At 39.0% G+C, this 12,037-nt stretch overlaps 2 protein-coding genes across 2 annotated transcripts in view; one reads left to right on the plus strand and one right to left on the minus strand.

The window, feature by feature from the left end:
• MKLN1 (muskelin 1) overlaps nucleotides 1-12,037 on the plus strand; it is a 333,033-nt gene that overhangs the window by 100,822 nt on the left and 220,174 nt on the right. The gene's annotated exons all lie outside the window — the stretch shown is intronic.
• The window catches only part of LOC309666065 (uncharacterized protein), a 92,044-nt gene that overhangs the window by 39,711 nt on the left and 40,296 nt on the right, over nucleotides 1-12,037 (minus strand). The window contains exons 4-5 of the mRNA XM_082473190.1: nucleotides 9,713-9,797; nucleotides 565-1,032 (exon numbers count right to left, since the gene is read on the minus strand). Coding sequence (XP_082329316.1) covers nucleotides 851-1,032; nucleotides 9,713-9,797 — 267 coding nt within the window. The 3' untranslated portion in view covers nucleotides 565-850. The remainder of the gene's footprint in view (nucleotides 1-564; nucleotides 1,033-9,712; nucleotides 9,798-12,037) is intronic.

A 12,037-nucleotide genomic window follows, 5' to 3' on the forward strand; every position in this document is an offset into this window, starting at 1 on the left:
GGGAGTAAACATAGGAGCTCTAAGAGAACATAGAAGAGGCACTTAAGATTTGACAGTTGGAAAAGCTTCCCCAAGAATGTGAAAGGTTTATGGGGGGAGTGGGGCATGGAGAAGGGACACTCCAGGTGAAGGAGGCAACAGTGAAAAGTCACAGAGGCAAGAGAGAACAGGTGGTTCATTGGAGAAGGTAAGTGGTTTGGTGTGGCCAACATCAGAATATGCAGGGGAAGGGGCAAGAGATGATCCTAGAGAGGTGAGCAGGGGTCAGATTAAAGGTGTAATCTTGTGTGTATGTAAGAGGGTCTAAGTTCTATCCTGAGGGCAATGGGAACCACTGACTTTCTGTGGGAGAAGGACGTGTCAGATCTGTTTTTTTAGGAAGTTTTCTCACTGGTTGTAATATGGAGATTGGATGTAAGGAAAGCAAGTATAGAAGTAGGAGGACCAGGTTGGAGGATCTTGCAGTAATTGAAGAAAAAAATAATGTGGGCCTGAACTATAGCAGAGGCAATAGGGATGCAAGAAAGATGAGGTTGAGTGATACAAAAGTAGTTACCAACTGACCTTGGTGATTAGCCACAGGTGGGGCCTGTAGAGCTCAGAATGACTTTCACCTTTGGTGGGTGGGGAGAGATGATGGGAGCAGAAGGCTTGCTGGAAGGAGATGATGAGTTCAGGTTGAAGCAGGAACCTAGGATGGAAACCCTGCCATTGACCTGAATATCAGTGTTGGAAGGTCAGGGCCACTCAGTGACATTCAGGACTCCCCAGGTATACCCCAAAGGAGACTTAAGGACAATTCCAGACCTCACCAGCTAGAGAGGATGGGCCTCCTAGTACAAGTTCCTCCTTAGAAGCCTGGCTTATTAAGACTGAATCTGTGCAGGACTGGGGCTGCTGATGAGAGGTCTTCAGAACCTGCAGCCAAACAGGGCCTGACAAGCTGTTTCCATGGAGACGCGGTGTGTGCAGGAGGGAGTGAGTAGGAGGGCTGATCCATTCCAGAGCCTTGGGTCACAGGGCTGCAGTGGCCTAACAGATAAACAGGAAAAAGACATAGTCAATCAGAAAAGGATGTTCAAAACTATTGGCAGTTAACTGGGGTTATATCATCATAATTCTAGATTAAGTCTAACAATTTAGAAGGATTAGCGTAAGCCACTTAATGATCCTGCTAGTTATTTCAGGTACCACTTAATGAGGGTACACAGAAGTGGATGCCAACTCAGACTAACTCCAAATGTACATACACCCTTCTTAAGCCTTTCTGCACCCCTGGACTCTAAGTAGCTACATATTATTTCCAAGTTTCTGGGGAAACAGGCAAAGATATGGGAAGTTAATTTTTTTTCCGTTTGCCATGCTGTTGGCAGTAATACTCAGGAAATCTTTGGAGCTCTTCAGGAACCTCAGGTGCTGGCAAAGCCTCAGATTAGATGTTATTATTAAACAACTTGAGGAACATTCTGGACAGAGAGCCAGCAGCAGTGGGGCCCCAAGGAGTGTGTGTGTGTGTGGTAAAATATACATAACATGAAATTGACTATTTTGACCATTTTTAAATGTACAATTCAGTGGCATTAAGTATATACATAATCTTGTGTAACCGTTACCACTATCTCTTTCCAAAACTTTACCATCATCCAAAACAAAAACTCTATAACCATTAAGCAATGATTCCCTATTGGGCCCCAGATGTTTTTTAACAACTTTATTGTGCTGTGAAAACTCTGCCTACCAGTCAGGACAATAGTTTGGCTGCTGCAAGTAAGAAAACTAGCTTGATCTTGGTTTGGTCAGTCGCTTTCAATTTAGATCTGGGGTTTTTTGGCCAAAGAGTCCTCGCCCTGTGGATGAGCTTGTTAAATCTAATCTCTGGAGGGAGACCGATTTTAACCACCTTAATGACTGATGGGACTTACTAATCTTGATCTCCAACGTATTCAAATGGCTTGTGGCAGTGCTTATTAAGAAGTCAGTAAAAAGTAAGTCAGGGCCACAGGCCCTTGTAAAGATGTTACTGGAGGCAAACTTTGTTCCAAAGATAGCTGGAAGATGAACTGTCTAGGAACAACTTCATTTTAAGTGACCAAAAATAATAGTGCCTGGGGAGGATGAGACATGATTCTGGCTTGGAACAGTAGACTAGGACCAAAAGATCAGAACCGGAAATTCCAAGTTTCCTACTGCCTTTTCTTTCACAAATTAAAACATTTAGTGAGGGTAGGGATAAACTTTGTGATTTCCTTTCTTCATCCAACAAGTTCAAGGTGTTTACAACATGATGCTTATTAGACAAGACTCAATCTGCAGTTCACAAATCCAAAGCAGCAATAACTCTCAAAGCCCAGGCAGATACTTCCCAGATGCATGATGTCAGTCACAAGAAATAGCAGGATGGAAAAAGAATAGGGAAGATTTCGTGAAAATCACTCCACCATAAATACAATCTAAACTACATGCCCTATTTGGGGTCCAGTGGTGAGACAAATACTTGAACACAATATGCTATTCCAGGGAACTGGAGCTCAGAAGAGGTTGACTGGCTTACTCTGCGTCACCTAGAAATCCAAGAAGAGAGCTAAGATTTAGTACACTTGTTTCCTGATACCTGGTTTAGTGGTTTATTTTTACTAGTATCTGCTGGTATTCTGTGCTTGGAGTGCATAAGGGAGATGGTTCTCAGAGATTCTCTGTGAAGTTTTCATCTGGTCAGGAGTGATCTATCAGTACCTTTACCTCAAATTCACCTCCAATTTAGTCTTCATATCATACTTGGTTCAGAACCCAAATTCTGAACAGTTCAGAAAAATGAGGGGATCAGTATCCCGACCTGCTACAATATATTATCTAAAATGTCCAGTGTTCAACAAAAAAATTATGAGACATGCAAAGAAACAGGAAAGTATGATGTGACCCATACATGGGAGGAAAAAAGCCATCAACAGAAACTCCCTGTGAGAGGGCCCAGATATCCAACTTAGCAGACAAAGACTTCAAAGCAGCTATCATAAATATATTGAAAGAACTGAAGAAAACCATGCTTAAAGAATCAAAAGAGGGCTTCCCTGGTGGCGCAGTGGTTGAGAATCTGCCTGCTAATGCAGGGGACACGGGTTCGAGCCCTGGTCTGGGAAGATCCCACATGCCGCGGAGCAACTAGGCCTGTGAGCCACAACTGCTGAGCCTGCGCATCTGGAGCCTGTGCTTCACAACAAGAGAGGCCACGATAGTGAGAGGCCCGCGCACCGTGATGAAGAGTGGCCCCCGCTTGCCGCAGCTAGAGGAAGCCCTCGCACAGAAACGAAGACCCAACACAGCCCAATGAATAAATAAATAAATAAATAAATAAATAATTAAAGGTGCTAATAATTAAAAAAAAAAACGAATCAAAAGAAGGTAGAGTAACAATCTCTCATAAGATAATCAATAAAGAGATGGAAATTATTATTGTTTTTAAAAGAACCTAATGGATATCCTGAACTTGAAAACTGTGATAATAGAAAAAAAATTCACTAGAGGGGCTCAGCAGTATATTTGAACTGGTATAAGAAAGAATCAGCAAACTTGAAGATAGATAGATAGATGATAGATAGATATTATTTGATCTCAAAAACAGAGAGAAAAGAGGATGAAGAAATATGAACAGAACTTCAGAGGAATGTGAGAATCATTAAGCACATCAACACATGCACAATGTGAGTACCAGAAGGAGAAAGAGAAAGAGAGTAGCAGAAAAGTATTTAAAGAAATAATGGCTGAAAACTTCTGAAATTTGATGAAAAACATTAATCTACACATCCAAGAAGCTCAACTAATCCCAAGTAGAATAAACACAAAGAGATCCACATTCAGACACATCATAGTAAAAACGCTGAAAGTAAATATCTAGAAAACAGCAAGAAAAAAACCCAACACACTACAAACAAGGGAACCCAAATAAGATTAATAATTGACTTCTCACCAGAAACAATGGAGGCTAGAAACCAGTGAGATGCCATATTCAAAATGCTGAGGGGAAAATCCCTGTCAAATAGGAATCTTTTATCCAGTAAACTATTTCTCAAAAATGAAAGTGAAACAGAGACAATCCCAGATAAACAAAATCTGAGAGAATTCACTGCTAGCTAGAGTTACAAGAAACAAGGAAGTTCTTCAAGCTGACTCAAATCCACACAAAAAACCAAAGAGCACTAGTAAATATAATTATGTAATTATAAAAGACAGTATATATCAGTATATATTTTTCTCCCTTTTTTCTCTTAAATGATCTAGAAAGCAGCTGTATAAAAGAACATATTTGATAATGACAGTACAATGGAGGTGGGTGGGAACAAAGCTGTAGTGGAATAAGAAATGAGTTACAAGATGGTAACTCAAATCTGCAGGAACAAATGAAGAGAGCCATAATTGGTAAATAAGAAGGTGACATAAAAAACTCTAAATATAACTTGCTTTCCTTTCTTTTCTCAACCTTAAAAAATGACATAAAATTATATTAATGAATAATTATGACAGTGTATTATTCGGTTTGTAACAAAACTATAAACCAGTTAGACCTAACAGACATCTATAAAATGCTCCAACCACCAACAGCAAAATACACATTCTTCTCAGATGAATATGGACTATTCTCCAGGATAGATTATATTCTAGATTATAAAACAAGCCCTAATAAATTTAAAAGATTTGAAGTTATACAAAACATGACTTCTGACCACAATGGAAATAAATTAGAATCAGTAAGACAAGGAAATTTGGTAAATTCACAAATATGTGGATATTAAACAATTCACTCCTAAATAACCGATAGATCAAAAAAGAAATTACAAAGGAAATTAGAACATACTTTGAGATGAATGAAAATGGAAGCAAAACATACCAAAACTTATGGAATGTACCAAAGCAGTACCTAGAAAGAAATGTATAGCTGTAGATGCCTATATTGAAGAAAAAAAAAAAAGAAAAAAGATCTCAAATCAATAACCTATTCTTCCATTTTCAGAAACTAGAAAAAGAAGAGCAAACTAAACCCAAATCAAGCAGATGGAAGGAAATAGATTAGAGTGGAAATTAATGGAACAAAGGATAGGAAAAACAATAGAGAAAATGAACAAAACCAAAAGCCGGTTCTTTGAAAAGATCTACAAAATGACAAACCTTTAGCTAGACTGACCAAGGAACAAAAGAGAGAAGATTCAAATTACTAAAATCAGAAATAAAAGAGGGGCTTCCCTGGTGGCGCAGTGGTTGAGAATCTGCCTGCCAATGCAGGGGACACGGGTTCAAGCCCTGGTCTGGGAAGATCCCACATGCCGCGGAGCAACTAGGCCCGTGAGCCATAACTACTGAGCCTGCGCATCTGGAGCCTGTGCTCCACAACAAGAGAGGCTGCGATAGTGAGAGGCCCGTGCACCGCGATGAAGAGTGGCCCCCACACCACGATGAAGAGTGGCCCCCGCTTGCCGCAACTAGAGAAAGCCCTCACACAAAAAGAAGACCCAACACAGCCAAAAATAAATAAATAAATAAAGTAGCTATTAATTAAAAAAAAAAAAGAAATAAAAGAGGACACTACTACCAACTCCACAAAAATAAAAAGGATAAAAAAGCGAATACTATGAACAATTGTACGCCAATAAATTAGATAACTTGTATAAAATGGACCAATTCTTTGAAAGACAGAAACTACAGACTTCCCTGGTGGCACAGTGGTTAAGAATCCACCTGCCAATGTAGGGGACACGGGTTCGAGCCCTGGTCCGGGAAGATTCCACATGCCGCGGAGCAACTAAGCCCGTGCGCCACAACTACTGAGCCTGCGCTCTGGAGCCCATGAGCCACAACTACTGAAGCCCGCATGCCTAGAGCCTGTGCCAGCAACAAAGACCCAATGCAGCGTAAAATAAATAAATTGAAAAAAAAAAAAAACAACTACACAAACTATGCAAGAAGAACAGAAAATCATAATAAATCTGTAACAAATAAACTGATTGAGTTAGGAATTTAAGACTTCCCACAAAGAAGAGGTCAGGCCCAGATGAGGTCACTGCTGAATTTTACCAAAATTTAAAGAATTAATACAAAATTTTCACAAACTCTTCCAAAAAATAGAAGAGGAAGTAACACTTCCAACTCATTCTTTGAGGCTGGTATTACCCTGATACCAAAGCCAGACATCACAGGAAAAGTACAGAACAATATCTCTTATGAATAAAAATTGTCAACATTATATTAGCAAACTGAATCCAGCAACATATAAAAGTGACTATACACTTAGAAGAAAACAGGACAGAGCTTTACAACATTGGATTTGGCAATGATCTCTTGGATATGATACCAAAGGCATAGGTAACGAAAGAAAAAACAGATTATGTCTAGAAATATAGAAAGAACACTTACAACTCAATAATAGGACAAATAACCCAATTTTAAAATGGACAGGGAACCCTCCTACACTGCTGGTGGGAATGTAAATTGGTATAACCATTATGGAGAACAGTATGGAGGTTCCTTGAAAAACTAAATACAGGACTACCATATGATCCAGCAATCCCACTTCTGGGCATATATACAGAGAAAACTATAATTCAAAAAGATACATGCACCCCAGTGTTCACTGCAGCGCTGTTTACAATAGCCAAGACATGGAAGCAACCTAAATGTCCATCGACAGATGAATGGATAAAGAAGATGTGGCACATATATACAATGGAATTACTCAGCCATAAAAAATAACAAAATAATGCCATTTGCAGCAACACGGATGGACCTAGATATTACCATACTAAGTGAAGTAAGTCAGACAGAAAGACAAATATCATATGATATCACTTATATGTGGAATCTAATAAAAAATGATATAAATGAACTTTTTTACAAAACAGAAACAGACTCACAGATCTTGAAATCAAACTTATGGTTACCAAAAGGGAAACATGGGGGAAGTGATAAATTAGGAGATTGGGATTAACATATACACACTACTATATATAAAATAGATAACTAACAGGGACCTACTGTATAGCACAGAGAACTCTACTCAATATTCTGTAATAACCTATATGGGAAACGAATCTGAAAAAGAATGGAGATATATACACACACACACACACACACACACACCCCTGAAACTAACAAAACATTGAAAATCAACTATACTCCAGTAAAAATTTTAAAAAAATAAGTAAATAAAGCCATGTGAACCAATCTTAGGACCACACCAGGCATGCTCTACAAAAGCAACCTGGTTTCCTCCCAAAATGGATATATCCTGAAGACCCTAAATTGCTTATAAAAACAATTAAAGCCAATCACATTTGATACCCTAAAAAATAAAATGGACAAAGAATTTGAATAAACATTCTTTCAAGGAAGATATACAAAAGGCCAGTCAATAAGCACATGAAGAGGTGCTCAACATCATTAACTGTCAAGGAAATACAAATCAAAACTAAAATGAGATACCTCTTAATACCCCCTAGGATAGCTATAGTCAAAAAGACAGATAGTATTAAGGGTTGATGAAGATGTGGAGAAATTGGAATCTTCATACATTCCTCGTAGGAATGTAAAATGATACACCACTTTGGAAATCTGTCTGGCAGCTCCTCAAAAGACTATAACATAGAGTTACTATATAACCCAGCAACTCCTCTCCTACATATACAACCAAAAGAAATGAAAATATATGTCCACACAAAAACTGCACATGAATGGTCATAGCAGCAGTAGTCATAATAGTCTAAAATTAGAAACAATCTGGAGAAGTTGATTTGCAAACTACGTTCCTGCTTCTCCATTCTTTGGCCATTGAATACAGATTGTGCTGTTCCAGTCTCAAAAAAAAAAAAAAAGAGAGAGAGAGAAAGAGAGAAAACAACCCAAATGTCTCTCAGCTAATGACTGGTTAAATAAAATATGGTATATCCATACAATAGATGTTATTTGGCGATGAAAAGGAATGAAGTACTGCAACATGGATATAAACCTTGAAAACATTATGCTATGTGAAAAAGGCCTGATTCCATTTATATGAAATGTCCAGAAAAGCAAATCTATAGAGACAGAAAATAGAGTAGCAATTGCCTAATTGCTGAGGTTTGATGGAGGAGGTTAGGAGGAAATGGGGAGTGACTGCTAATGGGTACAAGGTTTCTTTTTGGGGGTGATAAAATATTCTAAAATTGACTGTGGTTATGTTTGCACAACTCTGTAAAAATACTAAAAAATATTGAGCTGTATACTTTAAATGGGTGAATTGTATAGTATGTGATGTATATGTCAATAAAGCTGTTAGATATATATAGAAAGATGGATGATAGATAGATGGATAAATGGATGGATGGATGGATAGATAGATAGATAAAGGTATTATTAGGACAAGGGATAAAAGAATGCCTAAACCCAGGCTTAGCCCAGGTACCACTGTTAGCCCTGACAGTTGAGTCAATAATAATGTAACATTTTGTTAATCGGGTTGCACCTAAAATGCTAATGCAGAGCTCTCTGTTAAACTGGCCTAGATCTCATAGCCAAGATAGAAGATTAGGGGGCATTTTTCCTTGCCCTAAGCCCAAACCTGAGTCTTGCAATTTTATCACCCTCCACTGGGTGTGTAATAAGAGAGCAGTCGAGAGCATCTGAGAGAATGTAGGAGAACCAAATAGCTGAACTTCATGGTGTGAGGGAGAATTGCCCTCCTAACACTGAGGCCACCACGAAGGAGGAAAGGGATGGGGGAGAAGAAGGGCGATGCAGAAGGCCCGGTGACCCTACTCACCGTAAATGTGGATCTCTGCCTGCAATTAGAGTACTGTCTCCTCTTGCAGAATAGGAAGGAGAGGATAGAGAGAAGGTTGATGTTCCTCTCCTTTAAGCTTGTAGTTGGAGGAAGATTCCTGACAGAGATACGTATAGAGATGCAGGTAGTGGAGAAGACAGGGTCAAACCAAACCTGAGCAGAATGCCTTGGTGAGTAAGAATGTTTCACAGTTCCATGAAAATCAAAGACCCATTAGAAGAAGCTGAGTAAGATTTTAACCCATAAAGAAATTGCAGAGTTATTAAAGCAATTTGTGTTTTATGGCAAGGTTACAATTGTTGGTATAAATGAAGTGCTTTGCAGATGTTATCAGGTATCTTAGGCAGGGGAAGCCATGCATTTACTGTATTAGTGCCTTGGGTGGTTCTTTTTTCAAAGTCTTCTTCCCTTCTCTTCTGAATGCATTTCTAGTCAGGGTACACTAAAGTTCTGTTCACGAAGAAGAATGAGGATGGAGATGAACTTCAAAACTGTACAGAAGAGATACAACCTAGTGACTTGCTTTATGGTGCATAGTTTTGTAGAAGGAAAATGACCTGCAGTGTCTTTGGTGAAAACAATCCTTTTTCCTCTCTGTTTAGCTCCCATAACTGCAACAGTTTGACCTTTCAGTGAAATTAAGCAGCCCAAACCCCAAAGAAGGACACAGGGGTAACAGGAAAACCAGTTACAGCTGAGAGCAATGATTCTCTGTACAGACTTCCTGCCCTCCCATTTTGGGTTGAAACTTTTTCTTCATCTTTTTGAACTTTCTCTTCAGCTGCCTTTCATATGTAACACCTCTATTAGGGTTATGTGACTCTGACCACCAACACTCTTCCTGTGCCACCCACCTCCTTACCCTGGAAAGTCTGGCCTTCCAGAGAGCATCACCTTAGAGTAACTTACATTTCCAATTCAGATCTCCAGTCATCGTTTGTGGTGTCTTATAGAAAGGTGATTTGTTCACGATTCCCTTCTCCTTTGCAAAATTCTAATACATAGAAGGAATCAGAATAATATAATGAACATCCAATATCTACCATCTAGATCAAACAATTGCTAAAATTTTTCCATATATTCTCCATTTTTCCTTTTTCTTTTTTTTTTTTTTGCTGAAGTAATTTAAAGCAAGTTATAGAAACATATATGTTTCCCTCCTAAATATTTCAACATTTATCTCTAAATAATAAACACATCTTTATCAGGTAAACACAGTTCCATTCTCACGCTTCACATGATTCCTATAATTTCTCAATAGCATGTAATACCCACCCACATTCAAATATTCCCTACTTGTTCCCAAAATGTCTTTTTAAAAAATATGTGGCAAAATATGCATATTGTAAAACTTTCCATTTTAAGTGTCCAATTCAGTGGCATTGTCTATTCACAATATTGTGTAATCACCACCACTATTTCCAGAACTTTTTCATTATGCCAAACAAACTCTATACCCTTTAAGAATAACTCTCCATTTCCCCCTCCTCCCAAATGACTTTTAAAGATGGTTAATTCAAACATATTTTATCTGGTTGTTATGTTTCTTAAGGCTCCTAATCTAGACCTGTCTCCTCACACCATACCCACATGCATTTTATTTTTATGACATTGAATTCTTTTTTTGGGGGGGGTGGTGGTTAGAATGCAAGTTTTATTTTTGAATCCCCATTGAAATAAATATGTTAATCTTTGAAAAATATTTGGTTATATGCCACTAAAATTATCCCTAGAGCCCCCGGTGATAGTCATGCCCCATTCTGGAAAACACTACCATAGGGAATTACTGGGGTACCCTGGGGAGGTAGGATGAGGCCACTGCTTGTTGAGCAAGGGTCATCTGTGTCCCAGGTAAGCTGCTTGCTACTGTTCATAATTCTCTGAGCCCCAGACCTACCAGCATATTGGATCTTATCTTTCCTGGCTGGCAACACTTTGGTGGCTCCCTATTCTCTTCTAGATAGAAGAGTAAATGCCTTAACATAACCTACAAGGTCCTTGGGGATCCTGGGATAGGCCTACCATGGCCCCATCAGGCTGGTGAGGAGAGGGAGAGAGGAGACAGGGAGGATCCCCTGGAGGAAGTGACATCTGAGCTGAAGTCTAACCGATTTATGGAGAGAACTAGGTGATGGTAGTGAAGAGCTTTTTTAGGTAGAAGGAACAGCATGTGCAAATTTCCTGAGGCAGGAAGGAACAATGTGCATGTGAGCACCTGAAAGAGGCACTAGAGGAAGAGTCGGGGAGAGGAGTTTGCAGGGGCCAGACCCTGCCTGCAGTCCCTGGAGGCATCACAAGCATTGTGATCTTAATGCTGTGCCTTACGAGGAGCCATTTAGAGCTTCAAGAACAGTGACTTCAGTTACTTGAATAACAAATACTTTTTGAACACCTACTTCAGGTGGAGCACTGGAGATTTTAATAGAACAAGACTCTCATGGTCCCTGCCATCAGGAAACTTATATTCTTTTAAAAACAAAAGTTATACATATGCATGGTTTAAAGAAATAACAGGTATTATAAGGTTTTCTATAAAAACAGAAGGCAGTCCAGTACCTTTTCCCCCATTTCCACTTTCGCAGAGGCATCCATTTTCAACTCTTTTAGCTGACTGTATTTTTGATTTATCTCCATTATCTCTAAGTAATCTTTTTTTTTTTTGATTTTTGAATTTTATTTATTTTTTTATACAGCAGGTTCTTATTAGTTATCTATTTTGTACGTATTAGTGTATATATGTCAATCCCAATCTCCCAGTTCATCCCACCACCTCCCACCCCCCCACCCCCCACTGACATTGAGTTTTGGACGATTCTGGGCTAATTGTTCTGCACAGTGTCCCACCTGCGGGATTTGTCTGTTTTCTCATGGTGTTGTTAAACTTGTTCTTCTGTCCTCTGTATTTCTTGTAAGCTCAAAGTTAGATCAAGGCTTGATAAGAATCAGGTTAAACATTCTGGTAAGAATTCTTCATAGGGTAATGCTGTATACTTCCTACTGCCTCGTATTAGGCCCTACGTAATGTCTGGTTGTCTCACTACTAATGAAGTTAATACTGATCACTGGGTGAAGGTGATGACAGCCTATTTAAAAATGGGTTTTTTAAAATGGGAGCTTGACTACTTGCACTGTTTTAAAATGATTATCCCTACTTTGAATGTTCAGATAAAGGGGCTCTGAGTTGTTGCCTGGCACCTAGGAGACAGCATTTATCCTGAGTAAAGGATAAGAGGA

Source organism: Balaenoptera physalus (assembly GCF_965194825.1).
Source record: "Balaenoptera physalus genome assembly, chromosome: 8".
Taxonomy (NCBI): Eukaryota; Metazoa; Chordata; class Mammalia; order Artiodactyla; family Balaenopteridae; genus Balaenoptera; species Balaenoptera physalus.